This window comes from Crinia signifera, chromosome 3, assembly GCF_055691185.1.
Source record: "Crinia signifera chromosome 3, ASM5569118v1, whole genome shotgun sequence".
In the NCBI taxonomy this organism is placed as follows: Eukaryota; Metazoa; Chordata; class Amphibia; order Anura; family Myobatrachidae; genus Crinia; species Crinia signifera.
Genome location: NC_139219.1, coordinates 216,313,209 through 216,330,991, shown reverse-complemented (window position 1 = coordinate 216,330,991; position 17,783 = coordinate 216,313,209). Strand labels below are relative to the sequence as shown.

Below are 17,783 nucleotides of genomic sequence, written 5' to 3'. Positions count from 1 at the left end.
TTAGAGGATACTTTCACATAGCTTCTAATGTTGTTCCAGATTCTTAAAGTCGCATTAATAGTTGGATGGATAGGGGAAGGCTTATGTAGTTTAGGGGGGGGGGGGGGGTTCGAATAGAAAGGAGGAGCCCTGAAGTCAGACGTCCATGATTCCTAAACCTTTTTAAACTTATTAGAGGATCCCCTTAATATGCTAGTTGTATACTGTATTCCATGGAATGTATGTGCCATATTTTGGCTATAATCTCACTTATAGCAGGTGTATAGATTGATTTCCATGCTGATGCGATGGCACGCCTAGCTGTCAGTATCATATGAGTAAATACTTTATTTTGGTGGGGAGATGCTTCAGTGATACCTATAGTAATGATAAAATATTTGGGGTTAAGAAGGATTTGAATACTTAAGGTGGCGCTCGCAAGAGTATCTATTTCTTTCCAGAGGATAGATATTGCAACAGTAATGTATTAATTCACAGTTCTTTAACTGATTTGAATATTCTGTATTTGGTTATGCCCATTTTATCATTAATTACCTGTCTGCAAACAACATTTTTCTACTACATTAGTATTGGTTGTAACTAAAATCTCCTCTGGAGCTTGTGGTGGCACTTAAAGGATGTGTCAAAGCTTGGAGAAGGCAATCTGCTTCAAACTGACATTTTGCAAACACTGCCCTTAAAAGGATTGATTGGTATTTTGTCTCCAGTCTTTGATAAATCTGGGCCATAGTGTTCTATTAGTGCAGCCGATTTACTAATCCTTCTATTCAGTATTAACACTAGAGCCCATGCAGAAAATAACTATGCACTGGATATGTTTTTGCTGTTGCTTGTCTAATGACAGTCTTGAATTGTATAGAAAATGTGGTACTTGTTTCGTTTCAATATATATCGGATGCGATATCGGCCGATTGGATGCGATCCAATGCGATTTTTACCTGTTCATAACCCCACTATCCACTATGCATGGAGTTGATTTTATATAGTGTGGCAAGTAATCCACGTTCCTTCACGAGGCTCGTTGCGCTCGCTACACTATATAAAATCAACTCCATGCGTAGTGGATAGTGGGGTTATGAACAGGTAAAAAATTGCATTGTATCGGATCATCCGATAAATCGGCCGATATTGCATCCAATACATCGGCCGCCGTGAAACTAAACAAGTACTGAAAATGTAATGACAAAGTATGGGTTTTAGATACTACTTTGGAACATTAGGGCAGTTTGGTGGAGAAAGTGCTCTGTATAGCTGCTATATTATCAGGTCTCCTCTGCTGCACAAGGAAACAGATCCTGGCCTGTTTAGTGAGCACATGTATACATAATTTAGTGAAATTAAAACATTTCATAACAAAATACAATATCTATTATATGATTATTCAGTAGCTAATTGTAGCGAGATGTGTAATACTATGTAATATATAGATGTGTCCACATACAGTATTTATTAACAGTTATATAGCGCACACATATTACACAGCGTTTTAAATAGAATATTTGAACACTCACATCAGTCCCTGCCCCAGTGGCGTTTACAATCTATATTTCCTATCACATGTTTATACACACACACACTCACATACAAACACTCTTGGGTTAATTTGTTTGGGAGCGTTAACCTACCAGTATATTTTTGGACTGTGGGAGGTAACTGGAGTAAATCCACACAAGCACGGGGAGAATATACAAACTCCGCACGATTAGCACCTCGGTGGGAATGCTAACTATTACAGTCGCGCCTTGCGTTAAACAGCTCTTTTAGTCGTGACATGCCCTGAACACTCCGGCAGTGGAAGCAAGTGGTAAGGTAAATGGGAGTAACTGTGGGATGGGGAAGGGATCCACAGAAGAGCCTCCTTGCTTCAGGCGGTAGTGGTGGGCCAAGGGCTGGAAGTCGGTCAGATGTGCAAACCACTTGAGAAACTACCAGATGTTATTATTTTTAGTAGCTCACCACCCAAGTAAGGTTGGCGATCACCGCCTTGGGGACTAAGAGAAAAGGAGTGTACTGTACTTATTTACAAATAAACACATTTTTCCTGTGTTTCTGGTCTTACCCATTGTTGCGTTACTTTTGGGTTTCATTTCAATTCCTTTTTGATTGTTGGGTAAATTATACTTCATTCTCAGTAGAATGGGCTATATGTGGTATGATGCAGACTACACAAAGAACTTTGCTATTAGCTATTAGTGTCAATGCACAAAAAGTAATTTTGCAGAACTAGATTTCAACTTGTCCACCCTCCTAGCAGAATAAATTATCTTACATTTTAACATGAACTGGATCAAAATCTATTTTAAACCTTCGTTGCATACTGTTGCAAATTTGCAACATACCCATATACATATACCTATATACATAAGGTATATAGGTATACAATTACATTGTATCAAATTTGCTAGTTTTTTTTTCCAAAATAAATCCTTTTTATTTTGTCTGTGAATTTTTTCATTATTTTTCCTTGTCAGTGCAATACACAGGAAGCATGAAAATATATAGGTCTGGCCTCTTCACTGGCCCCTGCTTTGCTAGTGTACCTTGGCCTGGGTGCCCGCTGTTCACTGGACAGTACCAGTGCTTGTATATCTCATGCAAAAAATAGCATCACTCCGGGTGCTTTGGTGAAAATACTTTACTGCAAGTCTACAGTGTTTTCGGGCCGGAGCCCGTCTTCAGGGCAGAAACCTGAAGACGGGCTCCGGCCCGAAACACTGTAGACTTGCAGTAAAGTATTTTCACCAAAGTACCCGGAGTGACGCTATTTTTTGCATGAGATATATATATATATATATATATATATATATATCAACCCATGCAATAAAGGGTTAATAAGCAGATTCTTTAATATGTGGGAAAGCTATATTTCCACTCTACCTGGGGAATATTAGTGTAGAATTGAAAAATCTCTGGAAAATACCACATGGTATAAGCAAAGGAGTTTCTGGAGATCTTCTTATTATAATACTTATTTTTGATTCATATCTCCTTTTTGGCCTTTATAAGACACTAAGGCCATACTTAAATTGACGTACAGGCAGTTGGCTAGCTGCCAATATTCATAGCTTCAGCGTCCTCATGCTGCCGCCGTGAAACTAAACAAGTACCGCTTATTCTTTGCAATGATTTATGGTATCTGGCTACTTGTATTTTTGTTTTACATACAGTATAAGGAAGACTGATCTTTTTAAATGTTTAATTCTTATTCCGGTCATATTTTTATGAGATAAATAGCTTTTCACTGTGTAAACCTACTGTCATTGTTATGTCACCTCTTTATTGCCTACTTGAACAGTAATTGTTTTTTATACAATAATAAATTGTTCTTTACACAATAAAAATTTGTTTGAAGAAATAAAAAAAATCACATTTCCCCTGTTTCTTATAGTTTTCTTTTCTTTTTGCATTTGTTTTGTACTTGATATATTTGCAAGCACAAAATTGGAATGTCAGAATTCTGCTGAGTGTCTTCCCCCAATCAGTCCTATAAGGGCCCGACCAGCATTCTCTGGCGAAAGTACATTATGGAGTAACTGCGAGAATCTTGTCAGTCGGACGTGTTACATTGAAAGCATGCTGCAGACACTGAAACTTGCTGTTGTGCAACTAGAGACAAACCAACGATTGGATACAAAGCACTGTGGTAAGTAAGAAGTAGATCTAAACCTTTTTAATGATGGAACATAGGCTCTTGTATGAGTGACCATCCTCTGCTCCTGCAGCTGTAATGTAATCAATCCCACTGCATGCAACCAATATTAAATGAAGGACAGCGCTGGGTAGAGGAAAGTGTAAACCATAGATTTATGAAAATGAATTATTAGAATGGCACCATGGATCTAGAAGAAACACTTTAATTAAGTAGCAATCGCACAAATGACACATGATATATATATATATATATATATATATACCGTATATACTCGAGTATAAGTCGACCCAAATATAAGCCGAGGCACCTAATTTTACAACAAAAAAAACTGGGAAAACTTATTGACTCATGTGGGACCCTCACTCGAGTATAAGCCGAGGGGGGCTTTTTCAGCATAAAAAATGTTCTGAAAAAGTAGGCTTATACTCGAGTATATATGGTATATATATTTCTTGTGCAGTTTCATGGCGCCGTGCTACTTCCGGGTTCTACGCTCGCCAAACTATCTAAAATAAAGTAACTTAACTCCATGCCAAGGTGGATAGTTCATACCCCCACTATCCACGTTGGCATGGAGTTGATTTTAGATAGTGTGGCGAGCGTAGCGAGCCACCGAGCCCGCAGCGTGGGCGAGCGAAGTGAGCCCCGCAAGGGGACTCAGATGCTCGGCGCCAGCAAGTACTATATATATATATATATATATATATATATATATATATATATATATATATATATATATATATATATATATATATATATATATATATATATGTATATATATATGTATATGTGTGTACAGTATGTATTAAGCCCCAACAAATATATTCGATACAGACTAAAATCTATATATTAACACTCATATAGGTGTAATTGGTAGGACTGGGTATATAATGTAAAGTTCCCTTGACATTCTCCCATGTGTTGGCATGTTAATCTTAATGATACTAGATCCAAATGTGTGTTAAATGGTAGAAATGAGTGAAACTTGCAGCTATCTGGGTGTGTCCATAGCTCTGCATGGCTAGCGACCGGTGTCCCTATCCGTGGGTGGAGAGTGACCGGTGTGTCCCTAGCTCTGGGTGGAGATTGACTGTTGTGTCCCTAGCCCTGGGTGGAGAGTGACCGGTGTGTCCCTAGCCCTGGGTGGAGAGTGACCGGTGTGTCCCTAGCCCTGGGTGGAGAGTGACCAGTGTGTCCCTAGCCCTGGGTGGAGAGTGACCAGTGTGTCCCTAGCCCTGGGTGGAGAGTGACCGGTGTGTCCCTAGCCCTGGGTGGAGAGTCACCAGTAAGAAGCACCCCTGCGTGAATAGATGGTTTTTCATAGCTCCAGATACCCCACACCTCCCATCACATCATATTACCTATATAAATATATAAAGCGCTGGTTCAATACTGCTCCTGTGGAAGTGAAAGCTGCAACCTTCCCCGAACTAGTCAGATATTTCCCTTGTGTGATAGGGAAATGTACAATATAAAATAGATTTTACACTTGCTTTTCTGTCCCATTCACAAAGTATCACCCCTGACCATTGCAAATGAGTTTTACAATTACATGTTAAACTTTTCAAGATATTATGCTTTTAGGTGAACTAGAACAGCATGTGCATGACATACAAGAAAAGCATGCTAAAGAACTAAAAATGGCAAAAGCAGAAATCCAGAGACTTCATCAGTACTTAAACAGTACGAATAAGGCGCAGGAAAAAGAAGAGGAAACCAAAGAGAGGTTGAGTGCTGCCCTGGAATTTGCATCAATAAATAAGGTACATTTGTGTCAGCATGCCCACTGTATTTGTTACGAATGGTTTGAAACTAGGCTGTACCAACCTTCTGAGTGCCAGTTTTCCTAATGGTTTGGTGCGCTCTTATTGGGAGTGCGTTTTATAGAAAATATTTCGGAACCACTGGACTATGATCATTTTACTATTTGTTTTCTGGATATAGGGCCTGATTCAGAGTTGATAGCTAATGTGAGAATTCACAAATCATTTGATTATTGAGCGACTGCGACAAAAAAATAGCAAAGGCATCTATTCGTAATCCCCTCGCAATTTGACTGACAGAAAGTCTGCGTTTGAGGGTGGCAACCTGCCATTTTCTGGGAGAGTCGGAAAATCGCAGGCGCGCCCAGGCATTTTAAAGAAGTATGTGTGGCGTCAGCGCCGGCCTCGATTAGCCTATCTCTATCACAGGGTTTGCACAGATTGGAAAAAAATCATTCAATGGTTCATAGATTGCATATATACAGGTAGAGAAACCGCACACAAGAAGATTCTATTTCCAACGGTGGGTGCCAGATCATATAAAAATTATTATAGATCTATTCCCACACATGGTAGAAAAATGGCCTGCACACCAATTTATGCAAATTTGAAAAAAGCTTTTATAAGCAGAAAAAGTCAAACAAGATAGCACATGGCAACATACTGTTTCAAAAAGTTTTGTAACAAGTGGGAAGGTTACTTATCAACGGTCCAATGCATCCATAAAAACTGCATACTCTATGGGACACCCATCACCACTTCAGAGCAGGTTACCCGACAGCCTGTTTCGGTGGTGCTACCACCTTCTTCAAGGGTACAAAGCAATACTGAAAATGCTGCCATTAAATAGAGCACCAAAAGGCGCCAAAATCCACCAAACAAACCTCACCTGTTGATTACACACACCTGGGCTAGAAGACGTCACTCAAATGCCGCTGGAACGCAGGAAGTGTACCATGGAACGCACAGATACTTCCTGTTGCGTTAAAACATATTGCCAGCAATAATGACATAAAAGCATACCGTGATGTCCGGAGTTATGGAGAACACAGCTACAGGGTGACGCTCACAACAGAGTGCATCGCCGCTGGACGATGTTCAGCACACCTGCGGTGCGCTTCCCATCAGCAGCTGAGCAGCGCAACTGTCTCCGCGTCACTTCCTCCTAGTGGAACGCACAGAGCAGGGCAATGGAGCGCACAGCCATTGCTCTGGCTCACACCGCTGTCACTCATTACTCACAAACGGAACACATTCGGCTGGCCGTAACAAAAACAGCCTAAATAAATATTCATATTATACTGGCAACCACTGTATATTAAATGTGACTGGTGTCAGCCTCTGGTGTTGACAACAATGAGGAATTACTGTTTGTATATGATTAAGGCCACCATATTGCTGCCCCATACAAAACCATCACCATGTGATATAAAGTAACAACATGTGATGACATACATGTCCCTCCCGGCTTGGACAGATTTAGTATGTCACCAAACTTTTAAAGAGAACACCATGTGTATGTCAGAAAAAAAATCACCAAGTGACATACACAAAACATTATTTTTACAAGTCAATACATCTGTATGCACATAGTCATCACGTTACCACTGTATGCGGAGAATGTGCATACAGTTACATAAGAATATACTCAGATAGAACATCTACATGCGAGCAAACCCCTTTAGATGAAAACATTCAAATTAAGCTCTTCATTAAGTCCGTGAGGAGCTAATGAGTTGAAGTTATAAATAAATTCACACTCCTTCCGTAGAAGTGAAAGATGTCGGTCTCCTCCTCTTTTAGGAGGTTTAATCTGAAATAGAGGCATAAATTTGAAATCTCGTATTGTATGTCCAGCCTCAAAGAAGTGACGTGCCACTGGTGGAGTAGTGTGATCGCGAACCAGCATTGCCTTTTTAATTGAGGAACGGTGCATCCCGATACGTTCCTTCACCATGCGAATTGTTTTGCCCACATAAACATAGTGACATGGGCAAACGACCGCATAGACAATAAATTTACTGTCACAATTCATCCGATGTTTTAACTTGAAGTCAGTCCCCGATTTTACATTGTGGAAGGTGTCGCCAGTGATCATAAACTGGCAGTTAACACAGCCGCTGCACCTAAAAGCACCATTTTTACCACCTAGCCAGGTGTTTCTATTGGCTGTTGGCCCGATATCAGAAGAGGTGATCTGGTCCTTGAAGTTGCTGCTGCGTTTATACGCAAAAAGCGGTTTCTCTGCACAATGTGGGCCCATAACAGGGTCGGACTCAAGTATGTGCCAGTGCTCAAAAATAATTTCTCTCATCCTCGCCGAGGCGATAGAAAACGTCGTAGGAAATATCATGCGATGTACCGACTTATCACGTGCAGGTTGGGAGAGGAGAACATTTCTGTCAAGCTGAAGACATCTCTGAATGGCTCCTTTCACTTCATTCGAATCATAACCTCTATCAATAAAGTCCTTGCCCATGGCGTCCAAAGCCTTGGGGAGTTCCAATATATTCGAGGTAATCCTAACCACACGCAAAAGCTGGGAGTAAGGCATCCCTCTCTTCAGCGAGGGAGGATGAAAACTCTCTGCTCGAAGGACTGAATTGGTATCCGTAGTTTTCTTGTATATGGAGGTCCCCAGCTTATTATCCCCAATCCTCACCTCTACGTCTAAAAAGCTTATCACAGTGGGGCTGCTCGCATATGAGAACCGTATGGTACCTGGCAATCCATTAAGGTACTGCATAAAAAGCTCCAGCCTATCAGGGCCCCCGGTCCACAAAAAGAAAATATCATCAATAAATCTAACATAAGATGATATGAATCTAGAAAATAGACCATTATTCAAAATATGTGATGTCTCATAATCGTGCATAAAAAGGTTGGCATAGGCCGGGGCCATATTCGAGCCCATGGCCGTGCCTTGAAAGAAAGAATTATCGAACAAAAAATAATTTTTATGCAAAATGAAATCAATCAGTAACATAAAATAATCAACCGGAGGACCCTTATAGGCTGGACTCTGAGTAATGATGCGCTTAATGGCATCAGTTCCTGATGTATGACTTATGTTGGTATAAAGACTTGTAATGTCACAAGTGACCAGTAAGCAATCATTAGGTATTTCACCGATTTTGTCAATGCGTGTTAAAAAGTCCGTGGTGTCCTTCAAGATGGTATCAATCACTGATACCACAGCTTGAAGAAAAAAATCCACGAATTGGGACAGATTCTGGCACAACGAGTTCCTTGAGGATATGATAGGCCTCCCTGGTGGTTTGTGGAGGCTCTTATGAATTTTGGGCAGTATATATATCAATGGGGTGACAGGATACTGCTGAGTTAAAAACTCACAAGTTGCCTCATTTATCCATTCATTGGTCACACCCATTGATAATATACTGTCCAACTCTTTAGAATACATGGTCGTGGGATCATAGCGTAATGGTTTGTAACACTGCGTGTCAGACAATTGACGCTTAATTTCGGCGACATAGTCGACGGTGTTCATGACCACCACGCCGCCGCCTTTATCGGCGGCACGAATTACAATGGCCCTTATTCTGGTTGGTGCGGCCAGAGCCGCACACGGGGCTCCGGCCGCACAAACCAATCCCCGCCCACCCTACGGATCGCCACGGCCGTCCGTACACGGACGGCTGGCGATCCGCATAAAAATGGTGGAGGCGTACGCCTCCACCATGGTGGGAGCTGCCCCCTGCATTCGATGGTCGTCGACCATCGAAGGCAGGTCCGCACGCCCCGGCAGCTCCCGCAAGCTGAGACCACACGGACAATCGTCCGTGTGGTAGCTTGTATGGGGGCTGAAAGCTGACATCCGGCGACGTCAGCTTTCCGCCCCCATGAGTTGCGTCATGCCCTCATTACCATGCATACGCCCCGCGTTTGCATGGGAACGCCCATGAAACGCGGGGCGTACACATAGGGAAATGAGGGCATGAAGCCTCTCACGCCCCTATACGCCCCCTTTGCGGCGGACGAAATACGTCTGCGGCGAAGGGGGCTGCACATGCGCAGATTGACCTCTGCGCATGTGCAGAGTAAAAACATCGGCGGTACGGCCGCACGCGGGCCGTACCGCACGAAGCAGAATAAGGGCCAATATTTTTGTTGGAGTTTAACTCAGTAATGGCTTTTTTCTCATTTAAAGAAACATTAGAGTATGATACACGTTGTTTCTTGATAAAAGGTATAAGGTCTCGTCTGACCAATCTAATGAAGGTGGCAATCGACGGGTTAAGACAAGGGGGGTCAAAGGTGCTTTGCTTTTTAAATGGCTGAACGGGGGTATTAGTAATAGGTTGTTTGGAGAAGTGATCTTTGAGTTTGAGTTGTCGGTGGAACTTATGAAGCTCCACCTCACAATCAAAGGCTTTTTGTTTAAAGGTCTGCACGAACGAAAGCCCTTTCTCCAACACCTGCTGTTCATCCGGGGTCAATATATAATCAGAGATATTAAAAACTGTCATCTTTTGGTGCCCCTGGGTGGTTGTTCTCTTCTTTCTGTCCCTCCGTTTGCTCCGCCTACATTTTTTCCTCGTCTCCGCCCTCTGGGGTTGCCTCCCTCTTTTAAAAAAAGGTTACCAGGGTTACTACTAGATTGGTCAGAGTCTGAAGTCTGAGATTCAATATCTGTATAGGGTTTATTGAATCTTTTCCTGCCCCCCATACGAGGCTTCCAAGTTCTAGTGCTGTTTTGGGAAAAGATCCAAGGATAGACCCGTACCTCTTTATAATCCTCACGGACTTTTTTGTATTTGTTTTTTTTAAAGGCCAACAACTCCTCTCTAAAGGTATTAATTCCCTCCTCAATTTTACTCAACCAGTCAGTCCCACTATCACTTTTAAGTGTGTCAAGACCATGACATTCACATTCACTGATTTCACGCTCAAGTGTGACAATATCGCTATTTACCTGTTACGAATGGTTTGAAACTAGGCTGTACCAACCTTCTGAGTGCCAGTTTTCCTAATGGTTTGGTGCGCTCTTATTGGGAGTGCGTTTTATAGAAAATATTTCGGAACCACTGGACTATGATCATTTTACTATTTGTTTTCTGGATATAGGGCCTGATTCAGAGTTGATAGCTAATGTGAGAATTCACAAATCATTTGATTATTGAGCGACTGCGACAAAAAAATAGCAAAGGCATCTATTCGTAATCCCCTCGCAATTTGACTGACAGAAAGTCTGCGTTTGAGGGTGGCAACCTGCCATTTTCTGGGAGGGTCGGAAAATCGCAGGCGCGCCCAGGCATTTTAAAGAAGTATGTGTGGCGTCAGCGCCGGCCTCGATTAGCCTATCTCTATCACAGGGTTTGCACAGATTGGAAAAAAATCATTCAATGGTTCATAGATTGCACATGGATATGCAACAGGATAGCGCCATTTTTGCAATTCTCACAGAATTGCACAGGGAGGGTTTTCTTTCTGTCTGGGCTGTCTAACTATTTGCAGTCCTCTGCTACTTTGCAGATGAGAGATCAGGTCTGAATTGGGCCCATGGTTAAGAATCTTTTATGTACATACATGCTGTAGAGCAGCGGTTCTCAAACTGTGGGTCCTGACCCCAAAGTGGGTCCCCGCCTTCTCAGCATGGGGTCACGACTCCATGTTGCTGACCATCAGGCTGATGACTTTTCTAATCTCAGTCAGTGATTCATGGAGTCTAAACAATCTGTAGAATTGTCTGTTACTTCAGACTCCTTCCATCATTGTGTGCCTCCACAATGTTGCCATGTATGTGCTCCCGTAAATATTTTTTTTGTCTAACGGGGTCCCAGAGCAAAATAGTTTGAGGACCCCTGCTGTAGAGGATTCTTCATTGGTTCAGCTATAATGCCAAATGTGTGTAGCTTTCTTCTATCTCAAAAAGGGAACTTTGACAGATGACCATTGTTTGTCAGTGGTAATAAGCCCTAACAATATGTGCCGTTAAGTGAATGAAGACCATGATGAATGATTTTAAAATGATCAAATGATTTACACATTTTGGTACAATGAATAATATAATGGGTTAATTCCCTGGAATAATCGGACTGCTATTTACAGTACGTGTGAAGTAACTGTTGTCCTCTCTGTACGGTAGTTTTGTGTTAGCTTCCTTTTTTGGAGACAACGTATTATTTCAGCCTTTAGCTATTTACCTCTGTCTGGTTATGGGTGGTTTCACTGGAAGGCTACTTGAATCTGCCTCTAAATGTATGGGTAAGGGACGGATGCGCTGCAGATATGTGTACAAGCAATGGCAGCGATACACATTTAGTCCAATATGCACAAAGCAAGCTCAATCTGTTTTTTTTTGCTATGTATGTGTATATATATATATATATATATATATATATATATATCTATATATATATATATAGATATATATATATATATTTTGCCCAGATCTGTCACTCGGTGACTGTGTGTATAACTCTGGGCAGAGTCCTAGGGTGCGCTGATAGGCTATGACTCCCACACGCAGTCATAGAGTGACAGATGCGGGCTATATGCACAGACACCCACAACATAATGTCAGCGAGTAGGACACTTGCAGGCACTCAATGCCATTTCTCCCATCCGGACGAGCAGCCATACAGGTTACCCTGCCTACAGCATCATGCTAACATGTTAATTCCTCCGCCTCCCTCCATCTGTAACCACTCCCGGCATGCACCGAGTGGATGGCCTTACTCTGCCCACCCCCGGCCAGGCGTGGTCCGAGCAGACCGCGTGAGCCGCTGTTCCTCCATTGAGCTGATGTCTTGGCTGTTGGGAAGATAAGACGGCCATCTGCTGCTGGTGATACAGCTGAGACAACAGCACCGGGTGCGTCAGTGTGTGCCATGTTTAGGAGGCCTTGTGTAGATAGGAGTGCTGCAGTGTTACTGCTGGTAATGGTCTGTGTCTGCATTGTCACAAACACCAGCATCAGTGTCCCTGTATCACCACACAGCATAGACCCCAGTCTCCCTGGTGTCTATTATACATGTACTGTATATATCTACAGGTGTACACGGATTATACCTACCTGTGTCTATAGTGTGTCTGTATATACCTATCTATTGCTTCAGTATATGTCTCATATACCCAGTGTGCACCTTTCTGTTTTCAGTATGTCTTTGTTATATAAAGTTTGTACATAGCATAGCCTACAGTATGTGCATATACCCACACCCGCCCCTCCACTACTCACTGCCGCACCCACCACTCCCCTACAACAGCACCCCACCAACCCACACCATCCACACGTGCCACCACCACACCTGCTTCTCCACCACGCCACCCCGTTCACAATCATACGCCCTTTTACGTAAAAACAATTTACCTCTAACTAAAGTAGCAATACAGTGAATCCTCCATATAATACAAACCATATTTCACAAAATAAAAGCGTTTACAAGTTCACACAATAAAAGCGTTTACAAGTTAAGGGGGCAAAGCCCCCATTGAAGAGCTCCCATTGGGCGCGATGAATCACCTAGTATGTATGTATGTATATATATGTGTATGTGTGTGTGTGTGTGTATGTGTGTGTGTATGTGTGTGTATATATATATATATATATATATATATATATATATATATATATATATATATATATATATATATATATATATAGTGGTCCAAGGGAGGTGGTGGAACTCACCCCTCTACACCCACCCTTGTGGGCCACACCCCTAGCACCTCCCACCTGACCGAAGCCACACCCATAACTCCACCCCTTCAAGTATATTCATTGTTTACCCATTTGCTGTTGGACTTTAAATTATATCCACGCAGTATGAGGATCCCACACTACCACAAAACTCGGACTTCAATACAGCTTACCCTTTGTGTGGGTATGCATAGGTATTACACACCCAATATAGCTTTTAAAACACTAGCAGTCACCCACAAATAAATAAAATACACATCACCCATTTAAAACACACTAAGGGCCTAATTAAGGTTCACTCAGAATGAGGTAAATTTGGTGCATTTCCGATGTGTGCTGTTAGCTTCAAGGAGGGAGGGCCAAACAGGGCAGCGGGAACAGGGCTCACCTATGGGAATGCCCTGCTGCGTTTTATGGGCGTCCCCATGAAAACTCTAGGCATTCCCATGGGAACGCAGGCCCTGACTTCTATATGCAAAGGCAGGAGAAATCATTTAATCGTCCATGATCATTAAATAATTTCCCCTGCTAGTGGATGCATGTGAGGGTATGTGTTCAGGGCAGTTTATCAGGTGCTCAGTAAGCTGTGGTGTTTGCAGCTCACAGAGACAACAGAGAGAGAGAGAGAGAGATATGGGGTAGCCAACGACTATCGATGTTCCCAAGACGTGTGCGCATCCCGTCCCAATGCTCTGCGCATGCGTGGGGAAGCACCCCTTGAATGATTTGGCACACTTAACAGCACCCTTGCAGTAAGAATTTTTTTTTTTTTCTCTAAATAAAAAAAGAAAAGAAAAGCCCGCTCCCCTTGATCGATACAGCACACATGGCGGTGCCCCTGGACTGATACAGCATACATGGAGCACCCCTGTAATTATATAGCACACCTAGCAGCACCACTGCAATGATATAGTACACCTTGCAGCACCCATGAAATTGTACAGCACACATGGCAGCACCCCTTAAATGATATGTGGTGTTCATTCTAGCACCCTCCATATTTGAAAACCCATGCAGTTCCTCTTACCTGTCTGGGGTGTCGCTGTCTGCTGTGGTGTTTCTAGCACAGGAGTGGTTTGCATATCACTGATATACAGACCACACTGTGCTAGAAGCACTACTGCAAACAGCAACACCCCAGGTAGGTAAAAGGAACTGCATGGGTTTTTAAATATGGTGGGTGCTAGAATGAACACTAGATATGGCACACTTAACAGCAAACTTGCAGTAAAAAAAAATCAAATAAATGATTTTAATAACAAAAAAACAAAAAAAAGCCAGATGCCCTGGACTGATAAGGCACACGTGGCGGCACCCCATGACTGGTAAGGCACACATTGCGGCACCCCATGACTGGTAAGGCACACATGGCGGCACCCCTGGACTGATAAGGCACACATGGCGGCACCCCTGGACTGATAAGGCACACATGGCGACACCCCTGGACTGATAAGGCACACATGGCGGCACCCCTGGACTGATAAGGCACACATGGCGGCACCCCTGGACTGATAAGGCACACGTGGCGGCACCCCTGGACTGATAAGGCACACGTGGCGGCACCCCTGGACTGATAAGGCACACGTGGCGGCACCCCTGGACTGATAAGGCACACGTGGCGGCACCCCTGGACTGATAAGGCACACATGGCGGCACCCCTGGACTGATAAGGCACACATGGCGGAGCCAGTGGAATTATACAGCACACATGGCAGAACCAGTCAGACACAAAGAGAAATATGTTCAGGGATGCCAAAGAGCCAACTTCATGCAGATCCATACATTTATACACCACCACCCTCATACATGCATACATTTACACCACCCTTATACGTACATTTATACACCGCCTCCCTCATACATGCATACATTTATACTTACACCACCACCCTCATACATTCAGTACATACAGCACCACTCTCACCAATCTATCCCAGACAGTGCCACTGAGAGGATCTGGCGGGCGCCTGTGATAAATTAGGCAGACTCCATCTGTATCATATACATGAAACACCCCCGCCCCCCACAGTGAGGTACAGCATGACCCACCCTACCCCTCCTCAGCCCAGTCAGTAGTAAGTACACTAACTCACCAACAAAATAGATACACCAGATTGAGGCAGCAGTGTGCAGGTTAGGTAGGTAGGTTATGGTCACATAGCCTGAGGCTGGACTCTGGAGCAGGAGGTGGAGGAGAAGCAGACTGAGTGCGCAGTAAGATAGAAAATGGCGCCAGAGAAAAGGACCGCCAAAACCCGACCCCCCCCCCACCATCCCCTCAGGCCACAGAAGCAGACTCACTCAGGGTAATAGTTGTTGTCTGACTCCTGGCTGGGCTCCCGGCGGGGGGTACTGGAATTAGTGTCCGGCAGAGGCAGCGAGTGGTGAGCTGCGCAGCGTCCGCACTAGCTTGCTGCCAATCTGTCTGAGTGACAGCCTGCGCATAAGCCCGGGTCCCTCCTCTGTCCCCTGGGTGGCCAATCCCAACAGCAGGAGGGGGAAGCACTACCAGGCAGTCAGGCCAGTCCCTGCCCGGCGCTGTGTGCCGCTCGGCGCTCATTGTCACAGCCGCCTGTCACTCAATAGAGTCTCTATTGTGACAGACGGCTGTGACTGTGAGCGCCGAGCGGGGCACATAGACAGTCTCACGGCAGCACCCGCATCGGTGCATCAGCGCGTCCCCCCGTCCCCGCATTGAGAGATCCAGATACAGGATTCTCGGCGGGGAAGCAGCAGCAGCAGGCTGGCTGAAGGAGGCGGAACTGAGTTCCGGCTTCAATTGGAACTGCCGGAACTCGGTTCCGGCCCACTTTAACCCCTGTGTGTGTGTGTGTGTGTGTATATATATATATATATATATATATATATATATATATATATATATATATATATATATATATATATATATATATTATATTTATATATATATATATTTTTATATATATATATATATATAGTTTTCCAGCGGGATACAAATCCCCGTGCCCGGCACTCACAAACATCCAAAGAAAAGAGACCTCAGTGAGGTCTCTTTTCTTTGGATGTTTGTGAGTGCCGGGCACGGGGATTTGTATCCCGCTGGAAAACTACATATGACCCGCCGGGGCACCCTCCCTTATGATGCATGTTTAGTTGGTGTACCGGATCGTCATCTGGCATATATATATATATATATATATATATATATATATATATATATATATATATATATATATATATATATATATATATATATAGCACTTACCCCCCCCCCCCACTTCATCATCACTTCTGATGAAAACTGCCTGTGAGCAGTTGAAAGAGCTGTCAGGTTAACAGCTGTCACTGTCTGCAACAATGCCTTTGCATTAAATATTCTTTTTTTCACCGTCTGCTGTGTGCCGGCTCCATTCCTTCTCCAAGTGGGGGTTAAGTGCTTTCTATACATTGCTTTATGTGCCTGGCACCAGTGACCATTAAAGATTCAATTGGAGTGCTCTCTCTCTCTCTCTCTCTCTCTCTCTCTCTGTCTCTGTCTCTGTCTCTGTCTCTCTGTCTCTGTCTCTCTCTCTCTCTCCCCCTCCCTCCTCCCCAATAGTGGTTTACTGCCTATAAATGTAAATGTCCACAAGTTCCAAAATTCTCAATGAATAAAACGAGGACGATCTTCAAAATAAAGTTTTATTCCTTCACAGTGATAAAAGTTCACTAACGCATTTCATCTATAGAGACTTCATCAGGGGAACAGTTTATAATCTATAAACATTAATATCAATGTACAGAAAAGGAACATGGACTTCATTTACAATGAATCAATTCATGTGAGACATTGACTTCTTCTGTACATTCATATTAATGTTTTTGTTTATACATTATGAACTGTTCCCCTGATGAAGTCTCTATAGACGAAATGCGTTGGTAACTTTTATCACATTGAAGGAATAAAACTTTATTTTGAAGATCATCCTCGTTTGCTTATATATATATATATATATATATATATTCTTTTTTTTTTTTTTTTCACTCTTATTTTTGTTTAATTTTCCTCAGACAGATGTGGCAATAAAAGCTGAGGAGTCGAGAGCTTCAAAGGCTGCTATGATGCAAAGGTTGGATGAGGTATAGAAAGTTTCCTGCATGTTTTGAAGAAGTCTTGTCCTGATAATTATCACTTTACACCATAAGTAGTTACAATCCCCAGCTGCACAAAGCCTATCAATATAGATGTATTATTCAATATTGCATCATCCAATATAATAGAGAAAATTTTAAACTTCAGCTTATACAAATTAATGTCTAATGTCCATTTAATTGTGATTTGTTTATATGGTACATTTCTCCTTCATCCACTAGGTGGCACTGGAGATCTACAGTGGGAAATAGAGGGCGACCACTAGGAGCTTGGGCACTATAAAAATTATAACACTGTGGCTAGCTCCTCCCCTTTACTTCCCCCTGCCTGGCAGTCTTAGAATGTGCCCGGGGAGCTGGGTGCAACGTTTTGCCCTCTAAGGGCAAATAGAAATGTTATTATATTTTCTTTTTTTTTTTTTTACACAATGAGGACAGACAGGCAGCTTCTGCCGACTGCCTGTCTGCGTCGCGGGAGCTGCCGGGGGGGACCCCTGCGCCACTGCTTCCGGTCTGCGGCTCCTGGGACCGCCGTCCCAGAGTGACTGGACGCCGCTGCGTGCGGCCGCGCCTCAGTCCACACAGCCTCACC

General features: G+C 43.1%; 1 protein-coding gene across 1 annotated transcript in view; it reads left to right on the top strand.

Moving 5' to 3' along the window:
• The window catches only part of CCDC150 (coiled-coil domain containing 150), a 99,001-nt gene that overhangs the window by 5,725 nt on the left and 75,493 nt on the right, over window positions 1–17,783 (top strand). The window contains exons 3-5 of the mRNA XM_083177419.1: window positions 3,435–3,643; window positions 5,237–5,415; window positions 17,111–17,179. Coding sequence (XP_083033545.1) covers window positions 3,435–3,643; window positions 5,237–5,415; window positions 17,111–17,179 — 457 coding nt within the window. The remainder of the gene's footprint in view (window positions 1–3,434; window positions 3,644–5,236; window positions 5,416–17,110; window positions 17,180–17,783) is intronic.